The sequence below is a fragment of the Cygnus atratus genome, chromosome 2 (assembly GCF_013377495.2).
Source record: "Cygnus atratus isolate AKBS03 ecotype Queensland, Australia chromosome 2, CAtr_DNAZoo_HiC_assembly, whole genome shotgun sequence".
In the NCBI taxonomy this organism is placed as follows: Eukaryota; Metazoa; Chordata; class Aves; order Anseriformes; family Anatidae; genus Cygnus; species Cygnus atratus.
Window position 1 is genome coordinate 36,734,358 of NC_066363.1, and position 17,751 is coordinate 36,752,108.

General features: G+C 43.1%; 1 protein-coding gene across 1 annotated transcript; it reads right to left on the minus strand.

The window, feature by feature from the left end:
- Positions 1–2,280: 2,280 nt before the first annotated feature.
- TRIL (TLR4 interactor with leucine rich repeats) lies at positions 2,281–6,970 on the minus strand. The gene has a single exon (XM_035556388.2). The coding sequence runs from the start codon at positions 6,858–6,860 to the stop codon at positions 4,569–4,571; it is 2,292 nt and encodes a 763-aa protein (XP_035412281.1). The 5' UTR covers positions 6,861–6,970; the 3' UTR covers positions 2,281–4,568.
- Between the last annotated feature and the right edge of the window lie 10,781 nt (positions 6,971–17,751).

The window sequence follows — 17,751 nt, forward strand, 5'->3', positions numbered from 1 at the left end:
ATAGCAACTCCTCTAGAAAGAGTAGCCCAGATGAAAAATGAAGTACACCACTGCATATATATAATCTGGATAATTTGATTTTAAAACTTTTTTTTAAAGCAAAGCTTTGCTTGTGGACCTCACACAACATATGTACATCATTGGTGGCCAAAGAAATATGAATTAGTGTGAGTAGCCAGACTTTTGGAATTGAGATTGTATTTCTCTTACTCACTGAAGTAGTTTACTGCAAGTACATAGTACTATGAAAACAACTGACTTTTTTTTGTGGACACATTCACTGCAATTTAAATGCAGGTTTACTAGTTACATAAATATCCTGATGAAATTGCAGTAGGCTATCTTTTTTTCCCCCTCCCAGTTCCTCACTTTCTAAATCTCTCCCAGGAAACAACAAGAAGGAAAAGGCAGAAGAGACATATATAGAATTTAGCAGGCTCCTTTTTGTAAGAGTAATAACATGGTTTAAATGATGGTATTTCAAAAAGTGGCATTCACAGTGTACTGTGAAAACTGAAGATAGCACTGCATAAAGAAATCAATATTTTTATGAAACCAACTGTTACCACAGATTCTGATAGTCAAGCAGATTTATTTTCAGTACCAAGGGGTTTTCATGCACATCTAGACCTTCACTGACACAATTATAGCCTTGCTCTCTTCAGGTTAGAATCATAGAACAGCTTGGGTTGGAAGGGACCTTATTTCTCTCTAACCACATGTTATGATGTCAATGTTTTTAGGATCTTGTACAGATGTTTTAAGTGTTTTCAGTTTACAGATCGTTAATGATTTTCCAGTAAAGGTATGGACTCCTCTACACAGGACGTTAGTCTACTGAGAATAGAGTGCCAAGACTTCCTGAGACTGTCTAAGCAGCTTCATGTCTTTGCTTTTTCCTGCTTCTGCACTACACCCCCGCATTTTGTCACTACCAATACTTGTGCAAGTTGAACAGGATCAAAGAAACCAAGCTGGCTTAAAAGTAAAAATTAAAATTAAAAAATAATAATAATAAATAAATCAGGGAGAGGGAAGGTACTAGGAAAGGTTATTTTCCAGGAGGATTAACTTTAGAGTTCACCTTCCAGCTGCACAAACAGCTGTGCCAGCTGATGGCAGAGAAGGGTCAGGGATTGCGGTTGAGACCAGGAGGTGGGCAGAGGCTGCCAAACCAATCAAGGCTGCCAGCAGAGAAGCCGTGGTACCTTTGGGGACTTCCCAGCAGTAGCTCACTGAATTTCACAGGATAATATGTGTGTGATTTTCAGTCTTTGATACATAATATGCGTGGTAATTACTGGGTGGGAGAACAACACTCAGTTCACACTGCCCCAGACTGCATGGACTCCTGGAGGGAACAGGGCAGTAAAACTCTGTTTCTGACCAAAAAAGAAACATTCTGAGCACAAACTGATGGCAGTCTCACCCATTCAGAAAGGGCTATTTTTACAGTCGTTCTTTAAAAAGGACCATCCTTTAAAAAGGATACATATATATATATATATATAAATACTACTGGTAAAAATAGAGCCTTGCAACATTACTAACATCCAGTTATTGAATGTCACTGACATTTCTCCTTCCTCAACCACCCGCTAGTACAGGCCTCCCTGAAAAAAAGTTGTAACATCTGTACACACAGCCTAAGTATTCCTAGAGTTACAGTACCTGTGACTTTTAAGAAGTCACCAGCTTCATTCTGTTAACCAACTTTTTGTTGTTGTTGTTACGTAGATCTACGTATTTACTTCTCTTGTTCTGGAAAAAAGAGTCACTTCATTCTAGCAATTCTTGAGAGGTCTGCATAAATTCAAAAAGACATAGTGAATTCTTAGTTAAACGACAGGTGTATGCTCAATATGACATTTATATCATTAGTCTGATAATACTGAAAAACCCTTAGGAATGTAACTTCCAATGAGTATAAAAAATTGATATTATCTCAAAGAATCTTCATTTCCTATTTAGTTTAGAAAGGATTGTTAGTTCACTGATGTAACAGCATCTTATTAGTCCATCTTAAGCCAGTGGTCTGTCTGTCTCAGAACTGAAAATTTTAATTCTTTTAACGTTTGCACTATCCTAACATAATACAAGAAAAACAGAAAACATGGTGTATGGCAAAAAGGCATGAAAAAGTGAACTATGAGAAACTCTGAAGAGCTGCAGTCCTAAGAAATATCAGTCCTAGTAATATCAAGAAGTTACAGCTAGTCTATACATCTCATAATGCATCACTCTTCAGTCAATGTAAGACACCAGTTTTCTTTCAGCAAATGGATTTATTGACATAACTGATTATAACCATATACAGCATCTATGCATCTCCCATTGGAAGAATATCCAGTGATAATGTTAGTGTGACACACAGCGTTACTCAATAATTCCCATTACATTTCTAACAACAAACAGTGGTGTAATTCCATAGATTGTCATAAATGGCCAAAAGCACCCAGGTGTCCAAAAGAATAACAGAAATGTAAGATTCCTACAGAAAAATAACACCTGATTCTGGATTCCTTCAGCTGAATGAAATTTAAATACTGTATCTATGAATTTTAATCTACACACTGGCAATTGAGTTTGGCCCTTGATATTCATGAAAACTGCTGCCTTTCAAAAATGAAAACCCGAAGGGCTTTTTGCTACTGACTCAAGAATTAAGACTTAACTCAGAAATCTCTCCATTTAAAAGGCAAAGATTAAGGCAAACTATTCCTACTCCCTCTCCACTCCTCCTGATTGAATAAAAATCCCTCAGAACTTTAAAGTTTTGTCCTCTCCATTTAGTCACTGAACTCCAATTGAAGGCAACAGTTACTATGGTGTCTTTTGTAAATAGTTGTAAATCTCAAAGGAAAGAAAAAAAAAGGAAAGAAAAGAAAAATAAAACTCAAAATCATCTACTTGCAATTATGGTAATAAACAACTTGTAGTCACGAACATCTCATGTCAGCAGTGAATGCATGATATTGAGATGAATGCCTCCATAGTCCACTAATCACTCCCTTCAAGCCATTCAGTTGCACAAGAGTTCATCTGAGGTTGCACATTAAATTCAAAGGAGCGCAAGTAGTATCAATGGTCTCAACAATTTACCAAACTCCACCTAAAACATTTGCATTTAAAGTGTAACCACAGTTTGGACCTTTCTTAATTAGCTCATTTCTAGACCACACAGAGAGAATTATTTATGTAAACTAAACCACCATATTTAATAGTAACAGAACCACATTCTGTAAATATTTAGGAAAGTAAAAGTCCAAGAAAGTAGAGAGCAATTGATCATAAAATGATTAGCATTGATCAAAAAGAAAGGCAAAAGTCCAATTAAAACAGAACAAAACAAAAAAACCCACACAACTCAAACATCATATACTACTGCATGAGGGTTTAACTTCAGCACTACTCACTCAGCTACACAAACCACAGAATCTAGATTAAGATACAAAAATGTTTTATTTCACAGTGAGGTACATAAAGCTTCTAACTTTAGTAGGATAAGGCTAAGAGAAAATTGCCTGTTGTGATAAAAACAGTTTCACATTTCTGAAATATCCTCACCTATTATTGTATGTGAAGAAAGGCACCAATATTATTTAACCATCAACAGTTTACTTTAACCACTCATTTAGAAATGAAGATGGATTATTTGAGGGTCAGTGATCTACTGACCATCATGGACCCAGAGAACTAAAGCACACATTCATGTGTACAAGTACCAAGCAGTATTTATTCAAAAACTATCGAAAAAATAGCTCATTTGTAAACATATTACAAAACTCTGTTAGTTTTTCCTAGTGGTGTCAGCAATATATTCCTGTAAAACTAACCAGCTGCATTATTGTTTCCTGTTTACAAAAAAGTACGAAAACACACTCGCACACATTAAATTGCCTCACATTCAATTCGAGTTAAAATGGCACAGCATTCAAACCGTCCAGCACAAAACATACATTTCCATCATCCTTCTGACTGACTTCCAGCTTGCACAGTTCACGAGTAGCAATGTTAAAAGACACTTAGTCCACATTTTTTATTAGGTGCCTTGAAAACGTCAGTTCAGACCACCCTTGAGTGAGGCTGGGCTGCTCATTGTTAACTACCATCTCAACTGCAGTCTGAAAAAAACACCTGTAAAAGATAACACTTAGACGTATGGCTCTGAGTTGGCACAAGGGAGGCACCAGCTGCTGTTCACTGCAGCTCCCGACGGTTTGCCCTCCTCACCAAAGAACAGTTACACTCATGGTCAGGGCTTTTGTTTGGGTTAGTGATGATTTTTGAGGAAACGGAGACCTCAGAGGCGACCGAGTAAGCACGTCTCACAGCTGGCCCCTGTCCCTGCCTGCGGTAAGGGCCAGGTGGTGGCTGAAGGTAGCAGCAGAAGCGCCAGAGCTCTCCCTCTTGCAGGCCACGACCCGCGGGACCTGTACCATCCCCTCATGAACCAACAATCGCCTCGCCATGCTGACTACAGCTCCCAGCAAGTCTTGCCACATGGCAGCGCCCAACTGCCACCCTCCTCCTTCACGGGGCATGCCAGGAGCTGTAGTTGGGTGGGGTCAGTCAGCGAAGCGCTGCAGCAGGTGGTCATCACCATGCCGGGCGCCGCCGCTGCTGTCCATGAAGCGCTCGCAGGGGAACTCAATGAGGTCTGCCTCGCTGAGGGCACAGGCGGCACCACGGGGCGGCCGGTGGGACTGGAAGCCTGAGAAGTCGGCGGAGACACCGGTGCCCATGGAGCGGAGCGGCCGGCGAGTGGAGTAGAGCTGCCGGACGTGGACAGGGGCCGCCTTCCGCCGCCGCCGCCCCAACACCTTCTTCCGCAGCAGGCGGGAGGCCCAGGCCACCAGCGCCGCAAAGAGCAGCAGCGCGTTCACTGCCAGCAGCACCAGCGTGAGCAGCTGCTGGTCAGGGCCATGGGGCCCGCCCGACGCCGCGCTGCCCTCGGGCAGGGTGACCAGCCCTGCACAGTGGTCCCGTGGTGCCACCGGGCATACACGGCCACCAAGAATGCCCTCGACGCAGACGAGGTAAGGGGTGTCTGGGCGGAGCTCCCGCAGGGTGGCGGCCGGCTCCCCGCGCTCCGGCAGGTAGACGAAGCGCTGGAACTTGACAGCGGCACCAAAACGGTCAAAGAGCAGGCGGAACCGTGCTGGGCCCAGCAGGCGGGGGCTGCGGTGCGGCCGCACGGCCCAGCGCACCGTCACCGAGCTGGAGCCCACCGCTTCCACCGACAGGTTGCAGAGGAAGAGCTTGTTGAAGTCGCACGGGTCAGACACCAGTGGTGGGCCCCCGGCAGACGGTGCAGAGCGGGGCTTGCCGGCACGACGGGGCCAGGCTGCACTGGGCAGCGCCGGCCTGGAGGCTGCTGGGCGGGCAGGCAGTGGCGGCGTGGGGCTTGGCACAGCCGTCACACCTATTGGCACCGCCACCTTGCCCTCAGGGGCACCCAGCAGGTGGGCAGTGGAGGCAGACGGCAGTGCCCCTGGGGGACCGTGGGGCAGAACCATGCCACCGCCACTGCTGTTGCTGCCGAGTCCCTCAGCGGCTGCAGGGGGGGACGTGGAGGAGGGAGAGGCACCATCGAGGCAGGGGCTGCCATCAGGCGGCGGCAGCAGCTGGGCATCCTGCAGGTAGTCAAGATACTTGCCAGCCAGGGTGGGCGGCAGGCTGCACTGCACGAAGACGGTGAGCAGGCGGCCCTGGGAGTGCCAGGCCCCCAGCCAGTGCTTCAGGCCATGGAGGCGGCAGTCGCAGCTCCAGGCGTTCCCCTCCAGCTCCAGGCGGTAGAGGGCTGGGCTGGAGGCAAAGATGTCACCAGGAAGGGTGGCCAGCGCGTTGTCTCGGAGGCTGAGCTCCCGCAAGTGACCAAGGGGGCCGAAAGTGGCTGGGTGCAGGGCGGTCAGCGCGTTGCGGCTCAGATCCAGCGCCTCCAGGCTGCTCAGCGGCTCTAGGAGGGCAGCAGGCAGGTGGCTCAGCAGGTTTCCCTCCAGACGCAGCTCCTTCAGCGAGCCCAGCCCTGTGAAGGCATCTGGTGCCAGGTGAGACAGTCGGTTGCCACTGAGCGAGAGCTTTGCCAAGCTGGGCAGGTGCTGGAAGAGCCCCCCTGTCAGTTGCTGCAGGCTGTTGCTGGCCAGCAGCAGGGTGTGGAGGGAGCGCAGTGGTCCGAAGATGTCTGCGTGGCGAAGGGAGCTTTGCTTGTTCCCAGACAGGTCAAGGAAGCGCAGCTTGGCCAGGCCGGTGAACGCACCGCGGCTCAGCCAGCGGATGCGGTTGGACTCCAGGTGCAGGTAGAGTAAGTTTGGCAGCCCCGAGAAAGTGGAGTCACCCAGCGAGCCCAGCTCATTGCCGTCCAGGCGCAGCTTGACAAGGCTGCCGAGGCCGGAGAAGGAGGCGGCGCTGAGGCGGCCGATCTCGTTGGCATTCACATAGAGGATGCGCAGCTTGGCCAGGGCGCTGAGGGTGCCAGGGGCCAGCGCCGGCAGCAGGTTGTTGCCCAGGTAGAGCTCCTCCAGCCGGCTCAGGCGCTCAAAGGCCTTGGGGTGCAGCGAGCGGATCCGGTTGTACTGCAGGTCCAGGCGCTGGAGCCCTGCCAGGCGGTGGAAGTCGAAGGCGGAGATGTTGGCGATGAAGTTGCCCCCTAGGCTGTAGGTGAGGATATCCTGGGGCTCGGCAGCCTTGGGCACGGAGCGCAGGCCCCGGTTGGTGCAGAGGAGGTGCTGGTGCTGCTGGCAGTCGCATGGCTCGGGGCAGATGGGCTCGGCCGCGGGCAGCAGCAGGAGGAAGAGGGGGACGGAGCCCCACAGCACCCGCCGCAGCACCATCAGGCGGACCCGGCGCGGCGCCCCCATCCCGGGACGAGCCGTGGGCAGCTTCCCCCAGCGGCTCGGGGTCTCTCCGGCATCCCACCGCTCCTGGGCGGCTGCTAATCGGCCCCTCCTCGGCTCCGCGCCGGGCCGAGCTCCCCGCCGGGCAGGCAGACGCCGGGGCGGCCGCGGCTCGCCGTGCCCGGCACCATGGGCTCCCGTCGCCCGAGCCGGCCGTGGGCAAGGGGCGTCGGGGAGGGCTGCAGGCTGCCTGGAGGAGCGGAGAGGAGCCGAGGAGAGGCTGCCTGCTGCTCCGCCGGCTCTCCCGGGGGCGGAGAGGGCGGGCGGAGCGCGGTGGCTGCGGGGGGGAGAGGCGGGCGGAGCGGGGAGCTGGAGAAAGACGAGCTCCGAAAGTCGCCGAGAAAACTCAGCGGAAATTCGTACTTCCCACACTGCGTGCCCTGGGGGAGCGGGGGATCGGATGGAGCGGGGGAGAGGGAGGACGGCGCGGCGGGGAGCGGGGCGGGGGGGGGGCGGGGAGGGGGGGGAAGCCCGCGGCCGGTCCTGGCTCTGCTCAGCCCCGGCAGCGAGCAGGGGCGCAAAGTGGGAAAGCAGGAATTGGAACCGGCTGTGGCTGCCTCCCAGCCACATGGGCTGCAGATAGAGCTGCTCATCGGGGAGGGGGAAGGGAAGAGAAGGCAACCAACCCCCTCCCCCCCCCCCCTTTTTTTTTTTGGTTGTATTTAGAAACCTGACAAAAGCAATAGATCCGGTTTACCCCAGATTAAGGACTACGTTTTGTTTTAAACAGATGGCGATCAGAGGACTAAACCACCTATAGTACATCAGAGTATGAATTTTCGTTCTTCTTCTGCACTAGCCTGCCTGGTAGGTTCCTGACAAAGCTGCCAGTGAAGATGCAGTTGAGCTCCAGCTCCATGAGAGGCTCTTCAGTGATTAAGATGCTCGTTAGAAATAATTCCCATTTTAAAGAATCTTCTCTCTCAACAGCATACAAATTCGGAGGGAAAGGAAGGTGTCGGAAAGCATACAGAAAACAAAGTAGGTTGTGTACCCATCCGTTCACTGCCTTGCCTTTTTTTCCTATTGACATTTTTTTGTTTCCTGAGGTGCTGCCAAGGGTGTAAATGAGTGCGTAAGGGCAGGAGGAAATGAGTAGATATGAAAACTATATAGGGTTCTCAAAGATGATGAGAGAAAGAAGATAATGCCCAAAAATATCATGTTGCAAATCTAATAAATACTTTGGAAACTCTGTCATCATGTCAGCTTGTATCCAACTGCATGCGCTTTGAATACACATCTAGACTAATGCACTGTACAAGCCATGCTCCTTCCTCTCCCCAGAAAGAAGACGTCAGATAGCTTTCATGGAAGCTGCGTTTGTAGTGGCAGGGTCAACATGAGCAAATAGCATGGTACAGTAGTTTGTGCTGAGGCCCTGTTGCCCACTTGTAGAGAGGCATTTCTTTGAGATAGCTTTGATTTAGTTCTGTCTTCTTGTTGGAGAATATGAAGCGTGCTCCAGCTCTGCTTGGAGCATGAAGCAAAGCATTCTACATGGAGGTGATTAGCAGATTTGCTTCAAAAACACACTGGCAGGCAGAAGAAACCTTTAAGAGATGGAGCAAGTCAAAGGAACATTACTATCAGCATATTGATTCTTAGCTCTTATGGTTAGTTGAGGCTGAGCTATATTGAAGAGGAATCATTTCGTAGTGGTAACTGCATTGTACTGCTGTGGGAAGTCATATTTGGGGCAGGAGAGTGGCATTTTAGATAATCTGGATGAATTTTACAGCTGTCTTCTGAAATCAAGTGAGTAGTTCTGAATTGTAACTTGCTCCTTGGGAAAACCCAGTGTACTGGAATACAGTTGTTGCAAGGTGAGTTGGCTAAAGGGGATTTTGAATTTAAAGCTGGATTTTTTTATTTTTTATTTTTTTTGTGAGAAATGACAGTTACAGTAGGAAGTCTTGATATGCTAGAAGACTAACTGAAATATTAGCTAATTATACCCAAAAATCTGCCTATAAGGAAAGGAGTCATAGTATACTGCATCAAAAAATAAAAATTTCCAAGCAAAAATGGTGGAAGTTATAGTTGTCATTTTCCAAAACCTGCTGACTTCTGAAGATTTGTGCTGCCATCTTGTCATCAAACAAGCATGTTCTCAGGTTAACTTTATTTAGAATTGTGTAGTAAATTGTAGCCACATAGTTTTCTGAGGATGAACAAAAGTTTGCTTGTTGAGTAAAGTGGAAAGTTTGTGGTTTGACTATTTGTAAAAGCTTCATTTTGAGCAGTACTTGCTTAATTAGTAAGGCATTTTTTTCCTGAAATAAATCTAAGCAAGTTTCACATGAACTGTTTGTTGTCCTTTTTCCTTCTTTTTCTGCATTACAAAAGAATCCCATCCAGCATCTGTGCATGATTCTAATGCCCATGGACTATGAATCCAGATCTTTTAGCTCATTCTCTTCCTTACTGAATGTGTGTTCACTTGCCAGGTTTTTCTTTTCAGTATCTATCACATCATGTCTAATATTCAAGACAAAGTAGAGTGTTTTCTCTACTACAAAGACTCTGTTTCTTTCCTCGTTCTCAAAGCCATTACAGTACAAGAGAGTACATCCTGTCTCTCAAAGTTTTGTTTAATTGTAAGTAAAACCTAATCAAGTAATGATTTTTTCCTCCAACAAATTTGGTTCACTGTGATGTACTGTAAATAATGAAATTTGAGAACACCATTCTGTATAATGGTATGCTTATTTTTGGTTCCTTTGGGTTTCTCTTTTGAAACATGCTCAAACTTTTAAGGGCAATTTACGAACTGTCCTTCCTGTAGAAGCACTGTAGATCTTTTTCCAGTCATGCATCATTGCAAATACTAAAGGTTTAAGTCAAATTATGTCTCCTGCAGTGATATTGCTTACAATTTAGGCATTCTGACACTTGACCAACACTATTGTTTTCACTGGGTTTGGGGAATTATAAGTGACAGAAATTTAATTAAAAATAAAATAAAATAAAATAAACGTTAGTTTATAAAAAAATAAACACTAGAGAATTCATCGTGCTCTTGATCTTTCTCTGGAAATATCTTATGCCAGAAGCAGAATAAACAAATACACTGTTTTTTGCTGATTTTTTTTTTTTCAATTCAAGTAGGAAGTTATTCAAAATACATTAGGAACACATCTGTTCAGAAAAAAAAATGCCACATTTGATTTCCTACTTTGGAATAGAACTTCCAACTGCAGTAGTTCTTATTTCCTTATGCAAGCACACAATAACATTTTTAATTCATGATTGAAAAAAATATCTTTTTTACTGCAAACTGAAAAAATAGATCTGACTGTGTAAAAATGGTTGGGAGTGTAATTAGAAAGCAGTATGTATTTGGTAAGGTTATCTTAAAGTGTACCTTCATGATTAAGATTTTAAGTATGAGGGCTTTTAAAGGCCTAAAACAAATAGCAAAAACAGAAGTGCTGTCTTTCCACTGTTACATATCTATTCCTTTGATGATTATGAGGGAACTGATCTTAAATCAGGTTTTGTTTCATAACTAAACAGTATCCATATGGTTGTTATACCTAAGACCTCGTTTGGACTTCTATGTCAGTTTTTGATTTTTTTGGGGAGATATTATATGTGCACTGATTAGAGGGCTGGTGGTTAAAAGCAGTGAATACATATTTGTGGGCAGAATGCAAAATGGAGTAAAAGGAGCAGTGTCCTTAGTGTCATGTATCCCAAGATATCCTGGGACTATGGCAATATCCCTGTGAGAAGCTTCCATTAAACAAGGAAGAATTACTATTTCTTGATTCCAGAATAGCAGAATACTCAGTGCCAAACTGGTAAGTTTAAGGACTAATACCTTAAATTAGCTTTATGTAGTTACCTGGAATGGTAACTAGTTATGCAGAACTGGAGTTTTATCTCTCAAAAGAGGAATTTTCCATTGGTCTGTATAATTCCTCTACCCACTAAACATTACAAGGTGTTCTCATCTGTATTTCTACAAAATGCTTCTTGAAGTGTTAGCTTTAACCTTTATTTCTGACTGAGCCAACTGACTTCATAGCAACTCTAAATGATTTGACTTTAGTGTCAGAATTCTCATTTAAAACAAGACAAAAAGCTTTTGTAAATTGATATATGGGATGCATGTGTTTTCTTGGTTACAATAAAAAAGCTTAATTTGCAGTTGACTTCCAGTGTCTCTGGAGGCTGTGGTATACTTCGTAACTCCATGAGTCATGCTAAGTTCCTCCAAGGGTGTATAAAGAAAAAACAGACTGAACACTACACCTTTGCTGTTTTCTAACTGATAAAGTCTTACCATAGGAATTTATACTTTTTTAGGTATCTTTGGTTTTCAAGAGAGAAAAAAAACATCATGGAGCACTGCAAAATATTAACAAAACAGTTTACACCATCAGCGCAACTTTGTTAGCTGCTCCTGCAGCTCATGAATTAAAGCATCTTTTAAGTGGTCATCATTTTTTGTGCTATTCTATATTTTAGTGCCAGTAATGCAAATACCATAGTGTAGGAAAATATAAGAATTCTAGTGCCAAATGTGCTATTCTATTCTTTTTTCCTTTAAAATTGCACAGACAGTTCATCTGTGTTGTACAATTTATGCTGGTTGCACTTACAGTGGTAAATCACATTTTATATAAAACTTTTTTCCTGATATGGTGGTTTGTGTTCATTTATAATGAAATGTCACTTGTGACATCCAGTTCTTCAGAAATAAAACATGACTCCCAGGCCAATAGTTAATATTATGTACTTGTTCTGCTCCATGGAAAGAAAGCTACCAGATGTTTAATAGATATCTGGTCCTATTATCCACAGAGGCCTGTGGGCTACAAGGCTCTGATGATTGCAGATATCTTTAAATCTTTTCAGCTAAACATCTAAGTATTTGTGTTTTTTGACAAAATGCTAGTCTAGATGTGCTTTCAGCACTGTGTGCATGTTTTGTCAAACAACCCAAACCCACTGAATTTCACAAAGAATAGGCTGTGTTTCTTAGACTTCCTCTGGGCAGGTAGTTCCAGTATTTTGTGTTAGTTACAGCAATTGATTACTTTATGTATATTAGTTTACTGACCAAACAGTTTCAATTTTTTTTTCTTTTTTTTTTTTCCTTGGGTTTCCATGTCTAGGCAGTGTAAAACAAATTGCAGCTGAGTGCCCTGGTAGCAACGTATTCACATGTTCCGTCTGCAAGTGAAAATAAACTATCTCAATCTATACAGTTAAATGCAAATTGAGGAATGAATGTTTGTTGCTAATATTAGTACTTCATAACAATAAATAGACAGGTAGGTATCTGAATTCTGATGTGAAGCGATCTCTGCCAGTATGGATCATTTATAAATTAGCTTTCATGAGTTAGATTGGCTGAATCATACTTACAAAGGTCTAGCTGATTGTTTTAGCTAATATATTTTGCATTAGCCAACACTTACTTCCTGAAGGAGAAACTCTTTAACAGAAGTACATACTTTTCATGTTGTTCCACATCTGTGACAGGAAGAAAGGAGAGAACCCTACTTGTGTCAGGGTAAGTATGGTGTAATTTATGTAAAACAAATGCTTATGTAGCTTTTGTAGGGCCAATTAGCTGTTGCAGTGTCTGCAATTCTTTCGCATGATTATCTGTTTATACACTGAATCTTTGCAGTATCGTTAGGCTAGTTTTTCCATAACTGGGTAACAAATCAGGCAAATGTTCTTGCAAACATTTTCTTCTTCTCTTTCTCCATAAAAGGATATGTGTACTTAATGGCAATCTCTTTCATATTGGGTAATGCGCTCTTGCCATGTTTTAGTGTGATAGATACTCTTTTCTATTCCTATCATCCCATAATTTGGAGAGTCTGTAGGAAAAAAAAATAAAAAAAATAACACTTGGATCAGAGCTCCTTTTGCTAATTGGTAAAACGTGTTCTGATATGTATGCAGAGAAACAGAAAACATTCACTGGTTGGTGTAATTGACCTGTATGGATCAGGTTAGAAAGGTTCTCTCAGTGTCATTCAGTCCAGCTTCCCAGCTAGATCAGGTTGCTCTGAGCTCTGACAAGTCTTCAAGAAGGGAGGTATCAAAGTGTCTCTGTGCCAGCTTACTATAAAAATTTTCATCACCATGTGGTCAGTGTTTTCCATGTTACAACTTTTGTTGATTGCCCCTGTAACCTCTAAGAACAGTCTAACTTAGTCTTCTTTATACCCTTCTGTTAGGTAGCTGAAGACAACAAAGATGTGCTACAGCTAAGCAAATCCTTTTTTTTCAGCCCCTCCTCATACACTGACATGTTTCAGCGCCCTGATCATCTTTGTGGCCCTACACTGGACTTGCTTTAATATGTCAATGTCTTTCCTGTATTGGGGTAGACAAAACCCAGGGGCCAGTAAGGGGATGAAGTGACAGGAACACCTCTTTTCTGAGGAGATGCCAAGACAGCTGGGACCGTTTAGCCTGGAGAAGAGAATGCTCAGGGGGATCTCATCAATGTGCATAAATATCTGAAGGGTGGGTGTAAAGAAGAAGGAGCCAGACTCTTTTCTGTGGTGCCCAGTGACAGGTCAAGAGACGACAGGCACAAAATGAAATATAGGAGGTTCTGTCTGAATATCAGGAAACATTTCTTTTACTGTGAGGGTGACGGAGCACTGACACAGGCGTCCCAGAGGTTGTGGAGTCTCCCTCCTTAGAGATACTCAAAAGCCACCTGGACATGGTCCTAGGCAGCCTGTTCTACATGACCTTGCAGGGGGTTGGACCAGATGACCTCCACAGGTCCCTTTCAATCTCGAGCATTCAAAAATTGGGTCCAGTACTTCCATATGCTCATTAATGCTTAGTAAAGGGGAGTATGCACTTTCCTTGACTTGCTGCCTGCACTCTTGCTAATCCAGCCTGGTATGTAGGTGGCCTTCTTTGCTAGAAGGACACACTGCCGACTCATTCATGGTGTTCATTCTGTTGTTTGTTGAGGGCTCTCATGTCATTTTCAGCAAAGCTGCTTTTTAGCCAGCCTAGACTGTACTAACATATGGTGGTTATACTGTCCCATGTGTGGGAGTTTACACTTGTCTCTGTTCAATTTCACAAGGTTTCAATCATCTTTTTTCTCCAGCCAGATGAAGTCCCTCTGAAAAGCAGCCTTGTCCTCCAGCATATCACATGCTTCCCCATATGTTATCATCCATGAAGTTGCAGTGTGCACTCTTTTCCATTGTGCAGGTTATTAATAAGGGTAATAAAGAGTATTAAAAGATGTTAAAGAATGGGTAAATATCCAGTATTGGTACTTGAGGGATGTCCATAGTCACTGTCTACTAGTTGGACTTCATAGCACTGAATACAGCCCAGACTGTCTGAGAGTCTAATTTTTCATCTTTTCATTGTATCATCAGTTATCTAACCTGTGTCTCACCAACTTTTCTATAATGATATTACAGGTGACCGTGTTAAAGGTTTTACTAAAGTCAAAGTATTTTGCTCTCATTTGTCCACTGAGCCAGTCATGTTATAAATCAAAGGCATTTAGGTTGCTTAGACACAGTTTTTCCTCGATGAATACATACTAGATGTTTTCAGTAACCTTTTGGTCCTTTATGTGTTCAGAAATGACATGCAGGAGGACTTATTCCATAATCCTCCTGGGACCAGAGGTGAGGCTGAGTGCCATGTAGTGGTCTGGATTCTTAACGCCCTCCTTGAAGATGGCCTTTCTCTAGTCATTGGGAACCTCTCTCAATTCCCACAGTCTTTTGAAGGTAGTAGAGAGCAGTCTTGTGATTAAATCAACCAACTCAGATGTAGCTTGTCTGGGTCCATGGACTTGCATATGTGCCATTAGCTTTAGTGGCCCCCGATTTTATCATCCTTTGTTATGGGTAATATTTCACTTCCATAGACTCTGCTATTAAGGTGAAGGAGCTGGAAGACCTAAAGAAAACCCTTATCAATAAAATGGTAAAATAAAAAAGGAGGCACAAAGGCATTGAATACCTCTTCCTTTATTATTCGGTCCCCTGCCCCGTTAAGCAGTGGTCTCACTTTTTATTTAGGTGGGTTTTTTTGCTTGTTTTGTTTTGGTTTGTTTGTTTTTGTGCTGGTATTGAAGCCTTTCTCATTTTTGCTTTTCTTATCTGTAGCTAGTTTTGGCTCCAGCTGTTATTTGACTTTTCATGTCTGTATCCTTGTATGCTCAGGCAATGTCTCCCTTTCTCTAGGTAGTCTGATCCTGTATCCGTCTTCTCTCATTCCTGCCATACTTGCTTGGCTTCCTGAATGTTAGAAATGACCATTCCTGTGCTTTGAAGAGGCTGCACTTGAAAATCTGCCAGTTTTTCTGGGTTCCTTTGTCCTTTATGCCAAACAGATCTCTGAACAAGGCAAGGTCTGCTTTCTTGAAGACCAGGATTGTAATTGTTGTAACTTGTCTTGCTCATTTGACTCAGGCTTTAAAACTCCATGTATTCTGGTCGCTGCAGCTAAGGCTCCCTTCAGCACTGATATCCTCAACTCATTCTTGTTTGTTTGTGGAAGCAGATCTAATAGAGTACTCAGTTTGTCAGTAATACGTATCAAAAAATTGTCATCAACACTTCATCAACATGTGCTCTCAATGCCTGTTTCATAACTAGTGTACATGAGTCTTAAGTAATTGAAATCTACATGCTGGACCCTGAACTGGAATGACTTAACATAGCTTTGATGTTAATGGAGCCGTAACTCATGTGTTTTCACCCAAAGATCTGTCCTCAAGTCCTAGATGTTTTTAGAGAAAAAAAAAATATCTAGAAAACAACTGAGAAATCATTTAAGCATTTAAGCACATGGCTAGGTTGTGATGAGAAATACTGACTGGATCATCAGATTAAGTCATCTGCTAAGAGAGTAAAGTGTCATATGAGTCCTTTCACATCTTTTCAAGAAATCGTTTGTTTTTTGTTTCTTTCTTTTTGCTCCTTTTGCTGCTACTGAGAACATTCTGACAATAGTAGGCAACCTTCCAATTTCTGACATAAATTCTTCCTGTTTAGTATGCATTTCTTCTTAGGGATCTAAATTATCATTTAATATAAAAAGCTGTACTTTTCTCCTGGCATTTTAGTATTCGGATATTTAAAGAGAGCCCAGTCCTATCCCTCCTGGCTGTTTTGCTGTGATAAACAACCTGATCTAGTTTAAGCTGCCTTGGGCAGATAGATTCTTGATTCCCCTGCAGGTGCCAGTGTGTCTTGTCCCCATTTGAATTACTCTGTCTTGGATATAAATGATAGAAATCTATACGCAACTCCAGATAAAGTCTTTGTAGTGCCTGAAAAGTATTTCATGTGCCTAAAATTGTGTTTGGTTTGATATCACTTAAGGCCATTTCATTCTGCCCTCTTCGCTAACTTGTCCATTCGTGGTCATATGTCAACAGTGACACCTCTAGATTTAATTGAAAACTGGCAGCTTTTTTGTTAGTGCTTCTTAATACCACATTTTTGCTATATACGGCAGCATGTGGCATTATATATAATATTTTTAAGTGAAAATTAAGGCAGTAAGGCAGCATTACATAATCATTCAGTCTTAAACACTGAACATTTCTATATAAACTGACCTGTGGAATATACATGTATTTAGGGTAGCAGACATAAACATTCCTTCTTTCTCATAACACTGAAGGCAATAAACCTTTTGAGCAAAGAAAAACGTATTTTTAATCTTGTATTGCAAATAGTTCTGTGCACACACTTCATTTGTTTGTAGACTTTTCCAAAACATTTACAAATTAAAATTAGAGGACCTAGAAAAACACAATAGAAGCAAAAGCACTGCAGCCCTTGCATTTTTCTGTTTTTATAAATATTTGTTCTGATTACGGTGTACTTAATGCCACATGATGAAATGTCGTATTGGATCAAAACTGTTGCTCGTGCTGTAGCTGAGAGTCATTTAAAATGGATAATTTATTGGTAGTATTTGATTATATGTCACAGTACTGAGTTACAAATTACTGCTGAATATGTTTCAGTTAGCTGAAAAAAAGGAGTAAGTGATACCACACAGCATTGAAAAATGAAAAGATGTTTGTTATGACACATAACTTAATGTGTACAGCTGGTGAGGAAAGATTTATAAGAATACATAACATGAATAATAAGGTGCTCTGATATTCTCAAAGTCTAGGAACATGTAAGCTAGATGATAACAGTGTAAGGTGGAACTAAAAGTGGCTGGAAAACTTCACCTGACCTGCACTGAAAATTACTCTCAAACTTGCCAGGTTTATCAGCTTTGGTTCTGCAAGGATTTATGCTGTGTCTGCTATGCAATATTATCTCTCATTAAAAATCTGGATGGTGGAATAGAATATCCTCATTTGAATTGCTGGCAACGCTACGTAGAGGAGGAGCTACAGATATTGGAGGATATTGTCAGAGTTCAAAATTTACTTGACAATTAACTGGTCTATGGAAAAAAGTATTTTGTAATGCCAAAAAGAATAGTGAAGGGGAAAATGCAGACAGGGAGGGCAGCAAGGATGATGAGGGTTATACCAGTTTTGATAGTACAGGAGGATACGTAGCGTGGGTCTCTGTAACTTAGAGATGAAACAGCCGAGGAGATCATGAATGGTATAGAGAGAAAGAATAGTAAACAATTCCTAGTCACAGTAGAGTCATGGAGCGCTGACTGCCAAAAGCTGAGAGGGCATTTAAGGGGGAAAAATCCCCTGCTGCTACTAGCTATGAATTTTGGGTTAGCTTGTTGGCTTGCTTAAAACATGCTAATGATCATTCTTGGGAGCAAGCTATTAGAATGTATAAAACTTCGGGTTTAGGTTTTCAGTGGTAAATGTGATAGTACTAATTTTGTAATGTGC